At 41.2% G+C, this 25,037-nt stretch overlaps 1 protein-coding gene across 5 annotated transcripts in view; it reads left to right on the top strand.

Annotated features, from left to right (window-relative positions):
- whrna (whirlin a) overlaps positions 1-25,037 on the top strand; it is a 289,942-nt gene that overhangs the window by 255,781 nt on the left and 9,124 nt on the right. For 2 of the 5 annotated variants that reach the window (XM_061876907.1, XM_061876906.1), the window contains 4 exons: positions 2,230-2,304; positions 6,040-6,598; positions 12,686-12,852; positions 17,540-17,662. In XM_061876907.1, the coding sequence (XP_061732891.1) occupies positions 2,230-2,304; positions 6,040-6,598; positions 12,686-12,852; positions 17,540-17,662 (924 nt within the window). The remainder of the gene's footprint in view (positions 1-2,229; positions 2,305-6,039; positions 6,599-12,685; positions 12,853-17,539; positions 17,663-25,037) is intronic. The other 3 variants (XM_061876910.1, XM_061876909.1, XM_061876908.1) reach the window with 2 other exon arrangements.

Raw genomic sequence — 25,037 nt, 5'->3', positions numbered from 1 at the left:
TTGGTACAGGGGCCATTTTAGCACTGTGTTACATGGCCTTTCCTTTTAACAACACTCAGTAAACGTTTGGGAACTGAGGAGACCAATTTTTTAAGCTTTTCAAGTGGAATTATTTCCTATTTTTGCTTGATGTACAGCTTAGTCGTTGTGGTATTTTAGGCTTCATAATGCGTCACACATTTTCAATGGGAGACAGGTCTGGACTACAGGCAGGCCAGTTTAGTACCCGCACTCTTTTACCACGAAGCCACGCTGTTATAACATGTGGATTGGCATTGCCTTGCTGAAATAAGCAGGGGCGTCCATGATAACGTTGCTTGGATGGCAACATATGTTGCTCCAAAACCTGTATGTACCTTTCAGCATTAATGTGGCCTTCACAGATGTGTAAGTTACCCATGCCTTGGGCACTAATACACCCCCATACCATCACGGATGCTGGCTTTTGAACTTTGCGCTTATAACAATCTGGATGGTCCTTTTCCTCTTTGTTCCGGAGGACACGAGGTCCACAGTTTCCATAAACAATTTGAAATGTGGACTCATCAGACCACAGAACACTTTCACACTTTGCATCAGTCTATCTTAGTTGAGCTCGGGCCTAGCGAAGCCGGCGGCGTTTCTGGGTGTTGTTGATAAATGGTTTTCGCTTTGAAAAGTAGACTTTTTACTTGCACTTACAGTTGTAGCGACAAACTGTAGTTACTGACAGTGGTTTTCTGAAGTGTTCCTGAGCCCACGTGGTGATATCCTTTACACACTGATGTCGCTTTTTGGTGCAGTACCGCCTGAGGTATCAAAAGTCTGTATTATCATAGCTTATGTGCAGTGATTTCTCCAGATCCTCTGAACCTTTTGACGATATTACGGACCGTAGATGGTGAAATCCCTAAATTCCTTGCAATAACTTGTTGAGAAATGTTGTTCTCGCCCCATCCTTGTTTGCGAATGACTGAGCATTTCATGGAAGCTGCTTTTATAAGCCAATCATGGCACCCACCTGTTCCCAATTAGCCTGTACACCTGCGGGATGTTCCAAATAAGTGTTTTACGAGCATTCCTCAACTTTCTCCGTCTTTTTCGCCGCTTGTGCCAGCTTTTTTTTTTAAATGTTGCAGACGTCATCAATATTATTTGCAAACAATTCTCAGTCTCAACTATTCAATTGAATACAGGTAGAAAAGGATTTGCAAATCATCGTATTCTGTTTTTATTTACGGCAACTTCACTATTTTTGGGAGTTTGTATACTAGTGGTAGTGGTATGCATGCTAATATTATCGTTTGTTACCTGATGCTTTCTGGCTGGTGTGATAGCAAAATTACTTGAACTCGTTTTAACCGAAGATGTTTTTTGAACGGGTCGCCAAAGGTTGTTTATTGGGCTAAGGAATGTGAAACTTAGCAAGAGAACTAGTCCTGAGCAAGACACTTCACCCTTGCTCCTGATGGGTGCTGGTTGGCGCCTTGCATGGCAGCTCTCTCCATCAGTGTGTGAATGTGTGTGTGAATGGGTAAATGTGGAAGTAGTGTCAAAGCGCTTTGAGTACCTTGAAGGTAGAAAAGCGCTATACAAGTACAACCCATTTATCATTTAACTATCATCTGATCAAGTTCTGTCTCCTGTGTCCTTGATGTAACATGTGGACTTTAGTTGACCTAGGCATATGTGTCATCTATTTTTGACCCCCAACAGAGCTAAATTGGTCCCCTTTCCTGAGTGACCCCCCCCCCTTCTGGCCAAACAACACCCTCTCCTTCTTCACAGGACTTTGGGTATTCATTCCACTGGTGTACTGTATGTAAATGAGCATGGAGGGTGGGACTTCTGAGGATGTATAATTGTCATGTCAAATTCTAAAGGAGTTAGAACAAGCTGGAACGAACGGATGTGTCGTTCCGGTTTGGTCTCGCTTTGCAAAGCTTGTTATTATTTGTTTGTTACTTTAATAAATCATTTTAAAGCTATTTGTCAATAAAGGATCGTCTTTAAGAAATTTCCACAACACTGGTGTGCTAACTGTTCGGCTTTTCAGCATTCACACGCATTTTTTTTTTTTTTTTTTTACCAAAACAGCATTTACCAGTTGAGTGTCAAACCGTGCACACATAAGGAGTGCAGTTGTGTTTATTTCTATAGCCAAAGAAGAGCTCATTTGTTATGTACCATCCAATACATGTGTTCATAAAGCACTAAAACTCCCATTTGTCTTTCTGCTGCATGTTCTAGAACGACAGCGCGGTGGATGCCAATCAGCAGGATCCTTCGGAGGGTATGAACTCGCTGCTGGCTGACATCTCTCTGGTGAGACCTGCACTTGCCCTCATAAACACGGGTGCAGCATGCGGGAGAAGGGCGGTGGGTTTGGGAAGAGCAGGTTCTTTTTAAATTGAAGGGAAGCAATGGCGAGGTTAGGTTTGTTTTGTCCGAGGACAACAAGCATTTGCACAAGAGAGAGAGAGGGTGGTGCTTGTGAGATTGTCTTCTTTCATTAAAAAAATGTGTGCACCAGTGCAATCACCAAAATGCACTGCAGCCTTTCCACTCTTCTGCTTACTTTTCTCCCTCGGCAGGGGGGATGACACGTCTGGGAGGAAGCTGTTAGCAAATCATCATCTGCTTTTCGTTTTGTTTTGCACATGTGATTTGACACTCCTTTTATTTCTCACGTCATACATTCCGAGCCACGTATTTTGAAGCAAAAGAAATGATAACACAAGACATCACAGTATATTTGACATTCCACACACGAATATACATGCAATAATACAGTGGCACTTTATGCTATTTAATAAAGGTGTCCTGATACAGTTTTAGAACTTTTAGGATTTCGATATTATAGCGTTGAGTATTGGCTGATATCGAAATTGAGCAGATACAATATCTGCAGGAATCATCCATCCATCCATTTTCTACCGCTTATTCCCTTTTGGGGTTGCGGGGGGCGCTGGCTACAATCAGGCGGAAGGCGGGGTACACCCTGGACAAGTCGCCACCTCATCGCAGGGCCAACACAGATAGACAGACAACATTCACACTCACATTCACACAGTAGGGCCAATTTAGTGTTGCCAATCAACCTATCCCCAGGTGCATGTCTTTGGAAGTGGGAGGAAGCCGGAGTACCCGGAGGGAACCCACGCATTCACGGGGAGAACATGCAAACTCCACACAGAAAGATCCCGAGCCTGGATTTGAACCCAGGACTGCAGGACCTTCGTATTGTGAGGCAGACGCACTAACCCCTCTGCCACCGTGAAGCCCATCTGCAGGAATCATACATAATTTTATTCTTTTGTCGTATTGAGTGTTTGGAAAGGTTTGATCAAGTGAAATTATTTATTTATTATTATAGATATCCGATAATGGCTTTTTCCCCGACATTCCCTTATTGTCCAACTCTTAATTACCGATTCTGATATCAAATGATACAGTGGGGCAAAAAAGCATTTAGTCAGCCACCGATTGTGCAAGTTCTCCCACTTAAAATGATGACAGAGGTCTGTAATTTTCATCATAGGTACACTTCAACTGTGAGAGACAGAATGTGAAAAAAAAATCCAGGAATTCACATTGTAGGAATTTTAAAGAATTTGTTTGTAAATTATGGTGGAAAATAAGTATTTGGTCAACCATTCAAAGCTCTCACTGATGGAAGGAGGTTTTGGCTCAAAATCTCACGATACATGACCGCATTCATTCTTTCCTTAACACGGATCAATCGTCCTGTCCCCTTAGCAGAAAAACAGCCCCAAAGCATGATGTTTCCACCCCCATGCTTCACAGTAGGTATGGTGTTCTTGGGATGCAACTCAGTATTCTTCTTCCTCCAAATACGACGAGTTGAGTTTATACCAAAATGGATACAGGGATGATACAGCGAGGATTGGGAGAATGACATGTGGTCAGATGAAACCAAAATAACACAGCCCCATAATGAATTACTGTGACCACTAGGTGTTGCCAAAAAAAACATTATCACTCCACTTCAAATTATAGACAGCAAAAGTCCATTCCAGATGGTTACCGTAATAATAATTAGGTAAGTGACGATCATACCTACCAATGTTGTCTGTGTGACTAATTTGACTTGATCAAACCTTTTTTTTCTAAATCCACACTACAAAATAAGAAAATTATTTATAGCTCCTGCTCATATCGTATCGGTATTGGCAAATACTCAAGACTTTGTATCAGGACACCCATATACCGAGAACATATCCCCTGAGGATACCAGAGACTTATTGTACATACATAATGTCAACAATATTGAACCATAAATAACAGACACCGTATTTTTTGGAGTATAAGTCGCACCTGCCGAAAATGCATAATAAAGAAAGAAAAAAACACACATAAGTCACATTTTTGCGGGAAATTTATTTGATAAAACCCAACACCAAGAATAGACATTTGAAAGGCAATTTAAAATAAATAAAAAATAGTGAACAACAGGCTGAATAAGTGTAGGTTATATGACGCATAAATAACCAACTGAGAAGGTGCCTGGTATGTTAACGTAACATATTATGGTAAGAGTCGTTCAAATAACTAAAGATCAGATTAGATTTAGGTTTATTGGTCCCCGTTGGGGAAATTCATTTTCACTGCCGTACGTTTAAACATATAGACATTACACATCACAAAACAAAAAGACATCATACATGACCAACACATTTACAGGCTTTATCAGACGGGTCGGCCGGGCCTGCTGTTAAGGGCGGCTATAGCTGCAGGGATAAGGCTTTTTCCTGAGGCGGGCCCTCCGGAATTAGATGGATCTGTACCTGCGCCCTGATGGTAGTGGGATTATGTATTTGTATAGTGGGTTACTGATATCCTTGACTATAACATATAGAACATGTTATACGTTTACCAAACAATTTGTCACTCCTAATCGCTAAATCCCATGAAATCTTATACGTCTAGTCTCTTACGTGAATTAGCTAAATAATATCATTTGATATTTTACGGTAATATGTTAATAATTTCACACTCAAGTCGCTCCTGAGTATAAGTCGCACCCCTGCAACTTATAGTCCGAAAAATACGGTACTTGTAAAAATAAAAATTGACGTAAAAGAGAACTGAAAGATATCAATCTAATCCTGCTCGTATAGACCCAACACTGATACCACTCTGGTGTCAATACCATCGATACTTGGATCGAGCTGCCCGCCCCTGAATATAGTCCTGTTTAAATGGGTCGGGAACCTTTTTGGCTGAGAGAGCCAAGAAGCCAAATATTTTAAAATGTATTTCCCTAAGAGCCATATAATATTTTTTTTAACACTGAACACAACTAAACGCGTGCATTTTTAAGTAAGACCAACATTTCCAGAGTATAATAGGTATCTTATGCTTTGTAATAACATTGTTATTTTGAAGCTAACTGTGGAGGGGGCGTGGCCTGCGGGCTTGCAGCAAAGCAGGATGTTGCGAGGACCGGCCTCGAAAACAGCGACAGGTGCGTAGATGGCCCACCTGGGCCTTGTTATCTAATCACCTGTCGCTCTTTTTTAAGCAGCAGCCAGTAGGAGGGACAGGGTTGGGGCTGGAGCCAGAGCGCGAGTGAGGACGAAAGAGAAAAAGACAATTGCTGGAAAGCAACTGAGAGAAAAATAAAATAAAACATTATTGTAACCCTAAAACAGGCTCTTGGTGGTCTGAAGAACCCCCAGGAGGGCAAGCCCCACACTAACCAATAATAAGTAAATTACTTCTTACCATTAATGCAACTTCTTGAACATAAAAAAGCATGAGAATGTTTTATATTTTGAACGTTATTTTTAACACTGTCATCACAAGTGGAATTATTCATCACTTATCGTGTTAAGCAATGTTAGCTCAGATTTATCCGAGAGCCGGATGCAGTCATCAAAAGAGCCACATCTGGCCCTAGAGCCATAGGTTCCCTACCCCTGCAGTACAGCATTTGTTGAGAGTGATGATTCGTTTCCAAATGAATCATTGGTTAGATATGATTGTATCATATCTTGCGCACGCACAATTTATGATCAAATGATGCTCTCACTTCAGGATGATGTACAGTCGACCACAGCTGACTCCCCCCCCTCCTTCAAGCCTCCGCCCCCGTCAAGGGTAAAGAGGCGCCCGAGTCGAAGAGACCAGCTCAACAAATCGTCTGAATCCACCCAATCAGGCTTGTACTTTACAAACCCCGCACACCCTAACCACAGCAAAAAGACACGTCAGAGCCCTTCCTTGCCATCGGTACGTTATAAACAAGATCCTCCACGGGAACCTTGCCAGGACTACGCAGCCGTCCGGAAAAAAGAACTCTTAGCTCCATCCAAGACGGAACCGAAAGCTCACTTGGTTTCCCCTCACACCATTGGTCCTTTCCCCCGCGTGCAGTCCCCTAGTAGAGGTGCCAACCTATCTGCCGCCTCATCCTCACCACCACCGCCGCCTCCACCCCCGCTACCCGCACCTCCTCCTCCACCACCCGCTAAGCCCGTTAGCATGTCCAAATCCTCCTCTCCGGGCTCTAAGCAGCAATTTGTTACAGTGGAGGTTCACAGGCCCAATGCAGAGCCCGACGTCAATGAGGTGCGGCCGCTACCCCAAGCTCGAGGTGAGGAAAGCAGCTTAAAGTACATTTTGGGAATTCAGTTAATCACTAATGCTGGAGGTAGTCCAGTTTCCTATTAAGTTTCCACAAAGTACAAAAATCATTTACATTTGACGCAAAGCTCATGAAAACAGATTTTCGTCAGTGGTTAGTAGGTCCTATGAAAAAACATCCACAGTGTTATCATGATACTTTGTTTCTACTCAATAATAATCTCAAGGCATTCAGTCGATCGTAACTGGACTGTTTGGTTTGTCTTAGAAGACGTTTCGCCTCTCAAACCAGGTAACACCCTGAGGCAGGCTTTAGGCAAACTTGTGAATAATTCTCAGTGATTGGTGGATTTGCCTGAATTGGTGCGATCACAACTATTGCAAATTCCTAGTTTATTAATGGAATTAAGTTCCGGAGACTGGCTTGGCCTCTCCAGGATCCTTTATACCATGAATTGATTAACATGGACCCCAACTTAAACAAGTTGAAAAACTTATTACCATTTAGTGGTCAATTGTAGGGAATATGTACTGAACTGTGCAATCTACTAATAAAAGTTTCAATCAATCAATCAGGTGTCAAAGGCCTGACACATCGTTAAATGTCAATCAATCAATCAATGTTTATTTATATAGCCCTAAATCACACGTGTCTCAAAGGGCTTCACAAACCACAACGACATCCTCGGTAGAGCCCACATAAGGGCAAGGAAAAACTCACCTCAATGGGACGTCGGTAACAGTGACAATGATGACAATGAGAAACCTTGGAGAGGACCGCATATGTGGGTAACCTCAACCCCCTAGGGCAGTGGCTCTCAAATGGGGGTACGCGTACCCCTGGAGTACGTGAGATTTTTTTTTTTAATATTCTAAAAATGTCAGCAATTCAAAAATCCTTTATGAATATATTTATTGAATAATACTTCAACAAAATATGAATGTAAGTTCATAAACTGAACTAAAAAACTAAAAAAATACAATTATGCAATATTCAGTGTTGACAGATAGATTTTTTGTGGACATGTTCCATAAATATTGATGTTAAAGATTTCTTTTTTTGGGAAGAAATGTTGATGAATCTCTATTACAATCCCCAAGGAGGGCACTTTAAAAGGATTATTACTTCTATGTGTAGAAATCTTTATTTATAATTGAATCACTTGTTTTGTGACCTGCGAAAGCCTGGAACTAATGTGCGTCAACAGCAATTTATTTACACGGCTAAATGTCTTTGTTATTTCAATTTTGAGAGACACGATGTACTATCTGTGATTGCCTATTCTCTAAATTTTAATATTAACCGATCATACAACAAGAAATTCCGAGCATTTAATTTTGGTAATCAAAAATACATGCATTTAGGGGTGTAACGGTACGTGTATTTGTATCGAACCGTTTCGGTACGGGGGTTTCGGTTCGGCACGCGGGCGTACCGAACAAGTTTGGAAGCAGAAGTCTTTACAAGTTGCTCTGCTTTCTGCCTCTGTCTCTGCCTCATTGTCCCGCCCACACAACCATCTGATTGGTTACATACAAAGCCAATCAGCAGTGCGTATTCAGACTTCAGAACGATGTAGTCAATGCTTTAGCGTCGAGCAGATATTTGTCTAGCAGGGGAGGAGCGGACTCTACCCAAATTATACTAAACACTTCCCAGTCACAACTATTACAAACATCACTATGAGCCCGTTGACCTTCTAGAAACTTAAACTGCAGCTCAGCTCGCTCACAGTATAGGCTTGAGATGAAGGCTAATTAGCTTTTAGCGTAACGTTAGCTCATTTTTCTGTGTGAGTGTGAGTGTGTGTGTGCGTGCGTGTGTGTGTGTGTTTTAGGGGCAGCAAAGCCCTGTCCGTCTGTTATTTCATTGAACTCCATTGTGTTTAGGGATGAATAGTCTCTCCTATTGCTATTGTACTATTTTTCAGCTATAGTTACATGAATCATTAGTAATGTAGCAGCCTAGTTTTGAATGGCAGGGTCCCTGCTATCACATGTTGATAAAAATACAACATTTACTTAATAAAAGTCAACTACATGCTTCCCAAATGCTGTAATAAATTAAGCATGATGAGTTGACATTAAACAGTTTCAATGGAAACTGTTTAATGTTAAACTTTTTATATGTAGAAGAAAGGTTTTGTCATTTTATTTAATCAAAGCAACAACTTGAGGCAGTTTAATGTGGATTAACGTGGGCAGAATTATTATAGTGTTCCCAATGTTAAAAGGATAAAGCCATTGTTTACAAATTTGGTAAATAAATAACCAAAAAATTTATATTTTGTTGATTTCTCACTGTACCGAAAATGAACCGAACCGTAACCTCTAAACCGAGGTACGTACCGAACCGAAATTATTGTGTACCGTTACACCCCTACATACAGTAGATATTTAAGAATCTACTCTCTGAGCACAGCCATAACTGCGATACAGCTGTCAATGATAACGAGTTTGACAACACTGCTTTATATGATTTGTGACATAGTCATATTTTAAGGCCTTAATATAGAACTACAATAGTACCTCAGGATGCGAGCGCCTTATCTTACAAGTTTTTTGGGGATACCAACTGTCTCGCGGGCGATTGTAATGCAAAAATTTTGGTTAAAAACCTTCCCATTACTAGTCGGCGAACCCCGTGAAATCTAATCGAAAAATCCGTTCTTACTCGCCATTTTATAGCAAGAGATGGCCATAAGTTTGTGATAGAAAGGAAGAAAGTGAGCGTAATAGACAGTGCCGAGAAGAAGAAGTGGATGATATTCATTGAATTAAAGAAATAATTAATCAAAAACATGACATAGTTAACTTATTGAGGCAGTTGGAGTATGTGACGTACTGAAGCCAAGGACAGCAAAATATCATTTATCCATGAAAATATAGAGAAGCTGGAAGGAGATATTGCAGAAATTCGCCCTTCAAAGCAAATGCTGTACGTTATTATTACATTACTTCACAAAACTGATGTAGTTGTTAAAACTACTTTCTATGACGGTGATTCTCAAACCGTGGTACGTGTGCCAATAGTAGTACGTGGGCTCCATCTAGTGTAGTCCTTCTCAAGTCGTGGGGTGGGCCACGGTGGGAGATGAGGAAGGATCGGTGTGTTGTTTCCTTTAGAATTAATACGCTTACAATTTTATGCAGAGGTATAATTTTAACAATTTAATAGAGAAATTATGATTTTTATAGTCACGGTGGAGAATGTGTGAAGTACTCCTTCTCAATTATTGGGGTGGGCCTCGGTGGAAGATGAGGAAGGATCGGTGTGTTGTTTCCATTAATGTTAATAAGCTTACAATTTTATGCAGATGTATAATTGTAACAACTTAATAGAGAAATTATAGTTTTTATAGTCACGGTGGAGAGTGTGTGAAGTAGTCCTTCTCAATTAGTGGGGTGGGCCACGGTGGGAGATGAGAAAAAATCGGTGTGTTGTTTCCTTTAGAGTTAATAAGCTTACAATTTTATGCAGAGGTATAATTTTAACAATTTAATAGAGAAATTATAATTTTTATAGTCACGGTGGAGAGTGTGTGAAGTAGTCCTCAATTATTGGGGTGGGCCTCGGTGGGAGAAGAGGAAAGATCGGTGTGGTGTCTCTTTTAGAGTTCATAAGCCTACAATTTTATGCAGAGGTATAATTGTATCAATTTAATAGAGAAATTATATTATTTATAGTCACGGTGGAGAGTGTGTGAAGTAGTCCTTCTCAAATAGTGGGGTGGGCCACGGTGGGAGATTTGGAAGGATCGGTGTGTTGTTTCTATTAATGTTAATAAGCTTACAATTTTATGCAGAGGCATAATTGTAACAATTTAATGGAAAAATTATATTTTTTATAGTCACGGTGGAGAGTGTGTGAAGTAGTCCTTCTCAAATAGTGGGGTGGGCCTCGGTGGGAGATGAGAAAAAATCGGTCTGTTGTTTCCTTTAGAGTTAATAAGCTTACAGTTTTATGCAGAGGTTTAAATGTAACAATTTAATAGAGAAATTATATTATTTATAGTCACGGTGGAGATTAAGGGAAGGGGCAATAGAAGAAACACTAATCTGGTGGTACGTCAAATAATCACTTGATTAAAGTACAGTGTTGTATTTCCCTATATTCAAACTAGTGTTGTCCGGATACTAATATTTTGGTACCCGTACCAAAATGTTTTTCGATACTTTTCGGTACTTTTCTAAATAAAGGGGATTGCAAAAAAATCACATTATTGGCTTTATTTGAACAAAAAATGTTACGATATGTTTCTTATTGCAAGTTTGTCCTTAAATAAAATACTGAACATACAAGACGTGTCTTTTAGTAGTAAGTAAGCAAACAAAGGCTCCTATTTTAGCTGCTGACATACGAATGAACATTTTACGTAATTTTAATTCAAACTGTTTACACTGTGTGTAATGTTACAGTGACCAAACATATTTCATATGTTTCTTAAATAAAACCTGTGTCTTGTTTTTAATGAATACACAGGTCTACTACGCTACTGTATTTCAATGTTGGTCATTATGCGGGTATTTGGAGAACAACGTTTTTTTCTCCGAGGTGGTTCTTGATGAGAAAACTTTTCCCTATTTTAATTGTTATTTCATACCATATTTAGTATCTAAAGGTTTGTTTTTCCTTTTAGAAGGTGTGGTGCGTGTTAAAATTGTAATTGATTTCAGTTTTTTTGAGGTATGAGCTGCGTCAAAGAATCAATCAAACCCGTATCCTGAGGTACAATTGTACAATATTATATATAATACAGTACTATATTATATATAATACAGTATAATATTAGCAGTACGAAAACTGTTAATTGCCAGTTGATATTTTACAAGTACAAAATGGCTTTTCTCTTCAGCCTTCTTATACACACAATCTTGGCCAAATGCAAACTATTGTAGCAGCAAATATATACGTAAAGTGTTTTAAATTGTGTATTCTTGCGATGTAGCATGTTCATTTTATGCATAGAAACCTCGTTTCCATATGAGTTGGGAAATTGTGTTGGATAATTTTCAACCCATATTCAGTTGAATATGCTACAAAGACAACATATTTGATGTTCAAACTGATAAACATTTTTTTTGGGGCAAATAATCATTAACTTTTGAATTTGATGCCGGCAACACTTGACAAAGAAGTTGGGAAAGGTGGCAATAAATACTCATAAAGTTGAGGAATGCTCATCAAACACTTATTTAGAAGGCATGGATAACTTACACGTCTGTGAAGGCACCATTAATGCTGAATGGTCCATACAGGTTTTGGAACAACATATGCTGCCATCTAAGCGCCGTCTTTTTCATGGACGCCCCTGCTTATTTCAGCAAGACAATACCAAGCCACATTCAGCATGTGTTACAACAGCGTGGCTTCATAAAAAAAAAAGAGTGCGGGTACTTTCCTGGCCCACCTGCGGTCCAGACCTGTCTCCCATCAAAAATGTTTGGCGCATTATGAAGCGTAAAATACGACAGCGAAGACCCCGTATTGTTGAACGACTGAAGCTCTACATAAAACAAGAATGGAAAATAATTCCACTTTCAAAGCTTCAACAATTAGCTTCCTCAGTTACCAAACGTTTATTGAGTGTTGTTAAAAGAAAAGGTGATGTAACACAGTGGTGAACATGCCCTTTCCCAACTACTTTGGCACATGTTGCAGCCATGAAATTGTAAGTTAATTATTATTTGCAAAAAAAAAAAAAATTTTATGAGTTTTAACATCAAAAATCTTGTCTTTGCAGTGCATTCAATTGAATATGGGTTGAAAGGGATTTGCAAATCATTGTATTCCATTTATATTTACATCTAACACAATTTCCCAACTCACATGGAAACGGGGTTTGTAATTCCAACCAACACAATCACATTTAGTTTGTAGCTGATAGTTGTGAGGGTCAGACGATCATATCAGGAATAATTTGACTAGTGTCTGCAGCCTTTTTAACGGAGTAAAACACTGAATAGTAAGTTACTAAGGTAAAAAAATAACATTTTGGTGAAGATCCAGATAAAAGTGCTCACACAGTACACATGTAAGAGACTCATACTCGCAAATGACAGCAATGATATCACGTGTGCCCCCACCCACCACTAGGTTGCGCCCTGTCTCAGCTGTCAGACAATGGTCAGACTCTCAGTGAGGACAGCGGCGTGGACATAGCCGAGTCAGGACTCGTCAGCAAAGACACCAGCCCCCATCCCTCATGCGCACGCCACCTTCCAGATGCCCAAAGGAGTGTGGGGGGTAACTCCGCCAAACCGGTGAGGGTGCATTTCCAAACAGCCGTGGGCTTTTGACATGGAGGAATTAACAGAATCGTTGATAAACTGAGGGGAATTAATCAATTACCGATCGACGTGGTCTGCTGCCTGACCTCCGTCCTTGTGAGGACCAACTGAGAACCTGATTGTGGACCAAGTGTGGACTTAAAATTATTGCACTTACCAATTTTAGCTTGATTTGCTTCACACATACAGTATGTCAACACATTCTCCTCAATCCCAGAGTTCATCAAGACTATGATTCGTTTAAAAAAACACAATCTTATCATGATTGTATCGATCCAATATGATACCTTTGGTAATGATACAATGTCTACCCCTGTCATAGCAAGCTTGCGTGTCATCGTTGGTCCTCACATAAGGCCTACAGAAAAGTTCATTCATTGATCAACATTGATCTTACATTTTCACACAAACAGATTTTTCCATGTTTTTGCGTTAAATTTGCATTCATGTTACGCATTTTGTCAGTTGCGTTATGCATTTGTTTCATCCTTCACCGCATCACCACATGGTAGACTAAACGTTAAAAGACGACGGGGGTTACAATCAAGGTTTTAGGCTGTCGATTCTGATCATCATGATATATAAAATTACACATCAAGGATGGTGTTACAAATACTGGATCCAATGATTTAAAGCAGGGGTCCCCAAACTACGGGCCGCCAACTTCCAAAATTCGGCCCGTGGGAAGTCCTAAGTTATTTAATTTTATTTATTTATTCTTATTTTTTTAATTTGTCCTTTCTAATCCATTTTACTCTTGTTACTCTCGGTGTCTCCTAGTCGGTCAGGCAAATCATATTGTCAAAAAATGCATTTTCTCATCGATAATGTGACATCATTAGCGGGAAGTGCGCGCTCTTTCAGTCAATTAGTGCGCGAGAAATATATATATATATATATATATATATATATATATATGTCTTGATTGGATTATCCAGAGAATAGTGCTCGATACCGTGGTAGAGCGCAATATGTAGGTGTGGGAAAAATCACAAGACTACTTCATCTCTACAGAACTGTTTCATGAGGGGTTCCCTCAATCATCAGGAGATTTTTTATTTTATTTTTCTTCTCCTGATGATTGAGGGAACCCCTCATGAAACAGTTCTGTAGAGATGAAGTAGTCTTGTGATTTTTCCCACACCTACATATATATATATATATATATATATATATAAATGATAAATGATAAATGGGTTGTACTTGTATAGCGCTTTTCTACCTTCAAGGTACTCAAAGCGCTTTGACACTACTTCCACATTTACCCATTCACACACACATTCACACACTGATGGAGGGAGCTGCCATGCAAGGCGCTAACCAGCACCCATCAGGAGCAAGGGTGAAGTGTCTTGCTCAGGGACACAACGGACGTGACGAGGTTGGTACTAGGTGGGAATTGAACCAGGGACGCTCGGGTTGCGCACGGCCACTCTCCCCACTGCACCACGCCGTCCCTTATATATATACATACTATAAAAACAGTACCACTTTTTATATTTTCCTTTGTTTGTTTTTATTTTTATTTGGAGACTTGTGTATGCGTGTGCATGTCAATAAATATATATATATGTATATATAATATATATATATATATATATATATATATATATATATATATATATATATATATATATATATATATATACAGTTGTGATCAAAATGATTCAACCCCCACACAATTACTGCCTAAGGGTGTTCTACTAAGTACTAAAGATGCATGTAACTAAGGGGTTGAATAATTTTGTCAATGAGATATTAAGAAAAATTTCCTTTTTTGGTATTTTGTAGAATACAGTGCTACAATTTAAGTTGCATTTGTCTATTTGACACATCTTTATTTGAAATGACTATAAACAAAATACGCAATAAATGTCCAACTTGCTAAAACACCTAAATTGTGTGGGGGGTTGAATAATTTTGATCACAACTGTATATACATCCCGGCCCCCGGCCAAATTGTTCTAACCCAATGCGGCCTCCGAGTCAAAAAGTTTGTGGACCCCTGATTTAAAGTGATAAAATGAGTGAACAAAATGCTTTGTATTGTTGGTTTGCACACTGGATTATTGGGAAGAGGAAGTATCGATAATGAGACCACTACCTTGCTTGATTATCACTCAGTACGTGTCCATGCACTAAATTACCGTATTGTCCGTACCGTAGCGCGCATTAAAAGAGTCGTATTATTATTAGTTTTTTCTAAATGTAAAACACTTCCTTGTGGTCTACATAACATGTAGTCGTGGTTCTTTGGTCAAAATGTTGCATAGATTATGTTTTATAGATCATCTTCAAGCCGCTTTCTGACAGTCGCTTGCGGATGCGCCGTTTTGTGGGCGGTCTTATTTATGTATCAACAGTATCATATTTGTTGTAGCGGTGTAGCGTGCAAGGACGGGAGTGGAAGAAGTGTCAAAAGATAGAGCTAACTGTTTTATTGACATTTAGACTTTACTTAAATCAAAAACGGAGCAGCTTCTCCTCATCCACCAGAAATGTGTTCCGTGAAAAAACGTCCGACCGGAACTCTCTAATAACTAAAGTTCTTTGGGTGAATAATGTAAACTCACTAAACCGGTATGTTTTGGCACTCTAATGGCGAGTTTACTTACAGATATAAGTAAGAACTTTACACTACTTTAGATTAGAAATGGCAACAAGAATATAGAGAAAAAGAAGTAGCTTATCAACTATGGTGCCGAAACAGATTACAAAGGTGGATGCGCACAATTTTTCAGGACTTATGCAGATCCCAAATACAGATCAGCAGGTACCAGAAGGCACGACAAGTTGCTTTTGCATAATATCGCGAAACAAAACACCGGATAATGTCTTATCCTATACAAACACCTTAATAATACTCGTATATGAAAGCACAGTACAATCCATCAAGCGGTGCGGCTTCATAGCTTACCAAAGTCGTACTAAAACATTTTGATAGATTTTTCAGCGCCGTGTGTAATGTTCTATATTTTCAATGGAACATACAGTGTAAAATGCTGGTGTTGTTTACTTGAGTCGTATTACACGTATCTCTTATGTTTGGCTGCCATCTACTAGTCAAACAGTACAGGATGTTGTGATGACAAAAGCAGGAAGCATGTGCTTGCCTGGAGTGGAGGCAACTTAAATATATCTGAGAAAGACGAACGGACGGCATTCTGAAAAACGCGTGTGGAAATATTAAGAGGAGGGTGTTGTCCTTGTCAGGTTTAAAGGGGAACATTATCACAATTTCAAAAGGGTTAAAAACAATAAAAATCAGTTCCCAGTGGCTTGTTTTATTTTTCTAAGTTTTTTTCAAAATTTTACACCTCCCGGAACATCCCTAAAAAAAGCTTTAAAGATCTTGATTTTTGCTATTTGCGATGCGACTGTCCATTTCCCTGTGACGTCATACAGTGCTGCCAATACAAACGACATGGCGGTTACCACAGCAAGATATAGCGACATTAGCTCGGATTCAGACTTGGATTTCAGCAGTTTAAGCGATTCAACAGATTACGCATGTATTGAAACAGATGGTCGGAGTATAGAGGCAGATAGCGAAAATGAAATTGAAGAAGAAACTGAAGCTATTGAGCAAATAGCTATTGACGCCATTCGGCCATAGCATGGGTGTACCTAATGAAGTGGCCCATAGCATGGCTGCCTTATTAGCATCGCCGGTAAAATGTGCGGACCAAACGATCAGGACTTTCGCATCTTGTGACACTGGAGCACCTTAAATCCGTCGATTGGTAAGTGTTTGTTTCGCATTAAATGTGGGTATCTAGTTTCAAATGTACATACAACTAGCATAAATAGCATGTTAGCATCGATTAGCGTAGCATGTTAGCATCGATTAGCTGGCAGTCATGCTGCGACCAAATATGTCTGATTAGCACATAAGTCAACAACATCAACAAAACTCGTTGACTTAATCGTTGCAAATGCATCTGTAGGTTATCCATACATCTCTGTGCCATGTCTGTCTTAGCATCGCCGGTAAAATGTGCAGACACTCTGGCATATTCAATGGGGGTCTGGCGGCAGATTTCTTGCCAGTGGTGCAACTTGAATCCCTCCCTGTTAGTGTTGTTACACCCTCCGACAACACACCGACGAGGAATGATGTCTCCAAGGTTCCAAAAAATAGTAAAAAAAACGGAAAATAACAGAGCTGAGACCCGGTGTTTGTAATGTGAAAATGAAAATGGCGGGTGTGTTACCTCGGTGACGTCACGTTCTGACCTCATCGCTAAAAAAAAACGATAACCAGAAAGGCGTTTACTTCGCCAAAATTCACCCATTTAGAGTTCGGACATCGGTTAAAAATATATATGGTCTTTTTTCTGCAACATCAAGGTATATATTGACGCTAGCATAGGTTTGGTGATAATGTTCCCCTTTAATCACCTGAAATCTATATATTTATGTGAAAAATGCTTCACATTTTTCTTTTGAAATAACAAATATTAATATGTGCAATTGCAATGCCTTGATTTTAATGAGGTTAGTAGTCATTCATAGCCATAAATGGAATGGTATTATAATTGGCATAATAATTTCTGTTAGTTTCGACCAAGAATTGCACTTTCGGTGGATATTTAATTTTCAGGCAGTTTTTTTTTTTTTTTTTGCAAATGAATTTAACATTTTGTATCTCTGACTCTAGCCAGGACTGTTGGAGCCCACCTCCACGCTTGTAAGGGTGGCAAAAAGTGCAAATACGCTGGGCATCGCCATCGAAGGAGGAGCCAACACTCGGCAGCCGTTGCCAAGGATCGTCACGATACAGGTGAGTTCGGTGTCACATGTCACAAACGCTCTTCATCTTCCAGAGCAGAAGGTACACAGCTCATACATAATTCACCGGTGTATCCACCTGCTGTTGGCTTCCCATCTCACGGCTGACACTGGTTTAATTGAAACATATCACCAGTTGTTAACACACTGTCCTTGTCAACAAGCATTGTGATGACTATTACTCTCCACATTCTTGCTGTCGCCCGCCCACCTGTCACACGTACAAGGTGGGAATTATGCGATCGCACTAAGATCCTTCCCAAGTTGTCTTCGTTGGGCCTTTTTAAATGTTTGTTTCACAGGTGTGACAAAGCCAGAAAGGAAAATAGTAGAGAACAGTACATGTTTTTGGATAGTTATTTATCATCGTTTAACAGTATTCTGTCTAAGCATCGCAAAAGTCTATTCATCCATCCATCTTCTTCCACTTATCCAAGGTCGGGTCGCGGTGGCAGCAGCCTAAGCAGGGAAGCCCAGACTTTCCGATCCCCAGCCACTTCGTCCAACTCCTACCGGGGGATCCCGAGGCCTTCCCAGGCCAGCCGGGAGACATAGTCTTCCCAACGTGTCCCCGGTCTACCGGTCGGATGTGCCCTAAACACCTCCCTAGGGAGGCATTCGGGTGGCATCCTGACCAGATGCCCGAACCACCTCATCTGGCTCCTCTCCATGTGGAGGAGCAGCGGCTTAACTTTGAGCTCCTACCGGATGGCAGAGCTTCTCACCCTATCTGTAAGGGCGGGGGAAACTCATTTCAGCCGTTTGTACCTGTAATCTTGTCCTTTCGGTCATAACCCAAAGCTCATGACCATAGGTGAGGATGGGAACGTAGATCGACTAGTAAATTAAGAGCTTCGCCTTCCGGCTCAGTTCCTTCTTCACCACAACGGATCGATACAGCGTCCGCATTACTGAAGATGCCAAGGATCTTCCCTCACTCGTGAACAAGACTCCGAGGTACTTGAACTCCTCCACTTGGGGCAGGGTCTCCTCCCCAACCCGGAGATGGCACTCCACTCTTTTCCGGGCGAGAACCATGGACTCGGATTTGGAGGTGCTGATTCTCATCCCAGTCGCTTCACACTCGATCCAGTGAGAGCTGAAGATCTTAGCCCGATGAATCCATCAGGACCACATCATATGCAAAAAGCAGAGACCTAATCCTGCAGCCACCAAACCGGATCCTTTCAACGCCTTGACTGCGCCTAGAAATTCTGTCCATAAAAGTTAAGAACAGAATCGGGGACAAAGGACAGCCTTGTGGCAGAGTCCAACCCTCACTGGAAACGTGTCCGACTTACTGCCGGCAATGTGGACCAAACTCTGACACTGATCATACAGGGAGCGAACCGCCACAATCGGACAGTCCGATGACCCATACTCTCTGAGCAGTACTTTCAAGACTTCCCGAGGGGACGCGTTCGAAAGCCTTCACCAAGTCCACAGAGCATCGCAAAAGTGAAAAAATATCCACATAGGTACACTGCAAAAACTGAAATCTAAGTAAGATTAAATATCTCAAATAAGGGTGATGTTTGCTTATTTTCTGTCTGATAAGATAATTTTTCTCATTAAGCAGATTTTATGTTAGACTGTTTTGCTTGTTTTAAGGGTTTAGGTCTTAAATTATCTGAGTAAGATATTACAGCTTGTTGCTGAGATGTTATGACCTATATTGAGTAAAACATGCTTGAAACTACAATGCCAACTCTTTATCGGCCCATAAATGCTTTAAAATGTGATATCGGAAATTATCGGTATTGGTTTCAAAAAGCAAAATCTAGGACTTTTTAAAACGCTGCTGTATGGAGTGATACACGAACGTAGGGAGAAGTACAGAGCGCCAATAAACCTTAAAGGCACAGCCATTGCGTGCCGGCTGAATCACATAATATCTACGGCATTTCACACACATAAGTGAATGCAAGGCATACTTGGTCAACAGCCATACAGGTCACACTGAGGGTGGCCGTATAAACAACTTTAACACTGTTACAAATATGCGCCACACTGTGAACCCACACCAAACAAGAATCCATCCATCTATTTTCAACCGCTTATTCCTTTTGGGATCGCGGGGGGTGCTGGTGCCTACTAAGCTACAATCGGGCGGAAAGCGGGTACACCCTGGACAAGACGCAGACCAAAACTTTAATGACAAACACATTTTGGGAGAACATCCGCACCGTAACAAAACATAAGTACAACAGAACAAATACCAAGAATCCCTTGCAGCACTAACTCCTCCGGGACGCTACAATACACACCCCCGCTACTTTTTTTCTACCACGAAAAGTGCACTTGGTTTTAGTGAGAATATACTTATTTTAAGGTATTTTTGGGTTCATTGAGGTTAGCTAATTTTAACTTGTTTTGGAACACTGACTTTTTGTAGTGTACCTCAGTCTTCATACACCCCGTTTTTCGTACAATTCGGTTTCAGGTAATCGTGAAAAGTATGCCATAGATTTTGTATACAGTCTTATAATTATGGCCAAACTAGTCAGTTTACACACGTGTCTTTCAATGGAATTGAGTGTCCCACCCAAAAAAAATTTGTGACTCAGCAAGGCGTTGTTGAGATGATCCCAGGATGCAGAGACGACAGGCAGAGTGCAGGTAAAATAATATTTTATTGATATTTCAATCAATCAATCAATCAATGTTTATTTATACAGCCCCAAATCACAAATGTCTCAAAGGACTGCACAAATCATTACGACTACAACATCCTCGGAAGAACCCACAAAAGGGCAAGGAAAACTCACACCCAGTGGGCAGGGAGAATTCACATCCAGTGGGACGCCAGTGACAATGCTGACTATGCTTTCGGTCCTAGGGGACCGAAAGCAATGGATGTCGAGCGGGTCTAACATGATACTGTGAAAGTTCAATCCATAGTGGCTCCAACACAGCCGCGAGAGTTCATTTCAAGCGGATCCAAGACAGCAGCCAGAGTCCCGTCCACAGGAAACCATCTCAAGCGGAGGCGGATCAGCAGCGTAGAGATGTCCCCAACCGATACAGGCGAGCGGTCCATCCTGGGTCCCGACGAGCGGTCCATCCTGGGTCTCGACTCTGGACAGCCAGTACTTCATCCATGGTCATCGGACCGGACCCCCTCCACAAGGGAGGGGGGGACATAGGAGAAAGAAAAGAAGCGGCAGATCAACTGGTCTAAAAAGGAGGTCTATTTAAAGGCTAGAGTATACAGATGAGTTTTAAGGTGAGACTTAAATGTTTCTACTGAAATATATTTGAAACAACGGTCTATGGATGAGTCAAAAAACTGAATTAACAAAAAGCCAAACATGAACCAGAGGGGAGACAAAAAAATGTAGAAGCATAGAGGAATAAGGAACACCGTTTACAGCATTACGTGTAAAATGAACCAGTTCTGTTTGACCAACTAGCTTATGTAACGATACAATGGGTAGAAGGAGACGGCACGTAAGCATGGTCGTCGTTAGCTTGCAGCGCGTTTATTGAAATATATAAATATATATGAAGTGTGTGATTAACACAAATGCGTAGCAAGGCAAGGTGTGACTATGTGTAGCAAGTATGTGAGGAGTGTTACCAGGGGGTGTTGACCGTGCGTCTTGAAATCAGAGCGGAAGTCCAGAAAGGGCAAGGCAGGCCCTGAGATCAAGGGACAGGCAGGAGGTCAGAGGCTGGAGGGAGGCGTCGTGGTCCAAAGGCAGGCGTGAGGTTGAGATCCAGGTAGGCAGCCGACAGTCCAGAGGGGATCCGGGGAGACGAGACCCGCAGCTCGAAACTAGAGAATGACAACACAAGACAAGACGCAGTGAGCACGACGGAGGGGAAACACAAAGAGCGAGGAAGCACATGAGTGAAGTGAATTATAGTTATATAGCGCTTTTTCTCTAGTGACTCAAAGTGCTTTACATAGTGAAACCCAATATCTAATTTTTACATTTAAACCAGTGTGGGTGGCACTGGGAGCAGGTCGGTAAAGTGTCTTGCCCAAGGATACAACGGCAGTGAGTAGGATGGCTGAAGCGGGGATCGAACCTGCAACCCTCAAGTTGCTGGCACGGCTGCTCTACCAACCGAGCTATACCGCCCCATGAGCAAAGAAGCGAGAGACGTGAGAGGCGTACTGTACAAGTACAAGTAGCTATGTTCCGGCACGGGAACGCAGGACATGCTGACTTAATGAAGGCAGGAGGCTCATCAGCGTCAGGTGTGTTGATTTCAGCGTGACTGCAGCCCCGCGGAGGCTGAGTAACAAGGGACAGGTGTGACTTGTTTGACAATCAGTAAACAGATGTGGGAAACTTCACTCAGGCAGAGGAACGCTGAGAGTGAAGACGGTATAGCTCGGTTGGTAGAGGGGCCGTGCCAGCAACTTGAGGGTTGCAGGTTCGATTCCCACTTCCGCCATCCTAGTCACTGCCGTTGTGTCCTTGGGCAAGACACTTTACCCACCTGCTCCCAGTGCCACCCACACTGGTTTAAATGTAACTTAGATATTGGGTTTCATTATGTAAAGTGCTTTGAGTCACTAGAGAAAAGCGCTATATAAATATAATTCACTTCACTTCACAAGACAGGAAGTGGAATGAAAAAAAGGAGTGCTGGACAGGAACTAAATCTCAAAACACACAAACAATACATAACTCTAAATATGAATGAACACGTGGAGTTATGTACTTAACAAAAAAAAGGTGAAATAACTAAAAACATGGTTTCTATTCCAGTTTATTCAAAATAGCCAGCCTGTCCTCTGATTATTGCTTTGCACACTCTTGGCATTCTCTCGATGAGCTTCAAGAGGCAGTCACCTGAAATGGTTTTCACTTCAGAGGTGTGCTTGAAGCTTGAAAATCACTGACTATTTCTCACTGCACTGCAGACTTCATGAGAGCCAACAAACATAATAAAACATCACTTACTGTGCAAGGTCTGCTGTTATTCAGATGCTGACAGCCAGGCGTTCATCTATTCCCATTTAGATGAAAAATGTCCCATAATCCTCGCAGAGAAACAAGCCCTTTTAGTGTCGTTCTCGCCATTTCCAGGTCCTAAATGGCTGTCCAAGTGTCATAACTTATTGTATTATATCCTCAGCCATCTAGTGTCATAGTGTTGATGCGTTCAGTGACAATCATCAATGTAAATATTCATAAAATTAAAGAAAACCCATTGAAATGAGAAGGAGTGTCCAAACTTTTGGCCTGTACTCTGTATTCCATGTGAAAAAAAACAAACGTCATTAAAAAATATCAGCCCCTTAAGTCCTTTAGCAGCTATAAAATTATAAAATGATGTTGCTGAATAGACAATATGTCTTAATATTTTATTTCTAGCTGTCCAAAATGTTGACACACACACTAGGCCTACTCAGTGACCGAGTGGGTAGAGTGTCCGCCCTGAGATCGGTAGGTTGTGAGTTCGAACCCCAACCGAGTCATACCAAAGACTATAAAAACGGGACCCATTACCTCCCTGCTTGGGACTCAGCATCAAGGGTTGGAATTGGGGGTTAAATCACTAAAAATGATTCCCGGACGTGGCCACCGCTGCTGCTCACTGCTCCCCCCACCTCCGAGGGGGTGGAAAAGGGGATGGGTAAAATGCAGAGGACAAATTTCACCAATCATTGGTAACCCTACTGAAATGAGATTTTCTTATTCAAACGGGGATAGCAGGTCCATTCTATGTGTCATACTTGATCATTTTGCGATATTGCCATATTTTTGCTGAAAGGATTTAGTAGAGAACATCCACGATAAAGTTTGCAACTTTTGGTGCTGATAAAAAAGCTTTGCCTGTACCGGAAATAGCAAACGGTGTGCGCGTGACGTCACGGGTTGTGGAGCTCCTCACTTCTGAACATTGTTTACAATCATAGCCACCAGCAGCGAGAGCGATTCGGACCGAGAAAGCGACAATTTCCCTATTAATTTGAGCGAGGATGAAAGATTTGTGGATGAGGAAAGTGAGAGTGAAGGACTAGAAAAAAAAAAAAAGACTAGAGGGTGGTGGGAGCGATTTAGATGGTATTAAACAAATTTACTAGGATAATTCTGGAAAATCCCTTATCTGCTTATTGTGTTACTAGTGTTTTAGTGAGATTATATGGTCGTACCTGTACAACCTGAAGGTCGGCCCAGCACCTTTCTTCAGCACCAGTCGACAGGTGGTGGCGATGCCCATCTCTGCCCTTCGCAAGGGCACCTCTTCGAAACACGATATTTCGAAATGATCGCTGCATAATACACTGTACTTTGTGTGTGTGGTCCAATCCAACCGTGTTCGCTTGACCGCTCTGTTCCATAGTAAAGCTTGACTTTCATCTTTCGGGAATGTAAACAATGAAACACCGGCTGTGTTTGTGTTGCTAAAGCCAGCCGCAATACATTGCTTCCCACCTACAGCTTTCTTCTTTGATGTCTCCATTGTTCATTGAACAAATTGCAAAAGATTCAGCAACACGGATGTCCAGAATACTGTGGAATTTTGCGATGAAAACAGACGACTTAATAGATGGGAACAATGCTGGAAAAAAATTTCCTCTACAATCCGTGACATCTAAATTTAAAATTGCAATTTAATAAACTAACACGGCCGTATTGGCATGTGTTGCAAAGTTAAGATTTCATCATTGATATATAAACTATCAGACTGTGTGGTCGGTAGTAGTAGATTTCAGTAAGCCTTTAACTTTAGGGCAGAGGATTCCTGTCTGTCAATAATCTGTGTGTGGAAGTGTCAGTTTGCACGTTCTTCCCATTCATGATAAATAACACGCAAAACAATGATAAATCACAATGCACATGCTAAAAAATTATATTTACATCTTGTCCTAGTATTGTGGGCGTTTTGAGGAGTGGCATATATTTTGCATATTGGCACCCCCCGCGAGTCGGAAAGGGAAAAGCGGTAGGAAATGGATGGATGGATCAAGACAGACACAAAATGGATTGCACGCCTTTTTCTGCTCACTTTACAGACGCAATCCATTTTGCACACGTTTAGTAGATCAGCTTTGCGTGTGCAATCAGGCTTGCACTTGTTTTAGTCTGCACAAATTTAGTAAGTCAGGCCCCAAATATTTTTTGGAGTGTAAATGTTGTCTGTCTATCTGTGTTGGCCCTGTGATGAGCTGGCGACTTGTCCAGGGTGTACCCGCCTTCCGCCCGATTGTAGCTGAAATAGGTGCCGGCGGCCCCCGCGACCCCAAAAGGGAATAAGAGGTAGAAAATGGATGGATGGATGGTTTTAGGAAGTGATGACATCAAAAAGCCATGTTTTAGCATTTTCCCACCGCATAGAAACAGAGAGTTTGAGTTTGAAGATCAAAGTAGTCCACGACTTATTCAATGCTGTATTCCAGCCTC

Source organism: Nerophis ophidion, linkage group LG17, assembly GCF_033978795.1.
Source record: "Nerophis ophidion isolate RoL-2023_Sa linkage group LG17, RoL_Noph_v1.0, whole genome shotgun sequence".
NCBI lineage: Eukaryota > Metazoa > Chordata > Actinopteri > Syngnathiformes > Syngnathidae > Nerophis > Nerophis ophidion.
The sequence above is the reverse complement of the archived record's forward strand: the minus strand, read 5'-3'. Positions and strand labels throughout refer to the sequence as shown.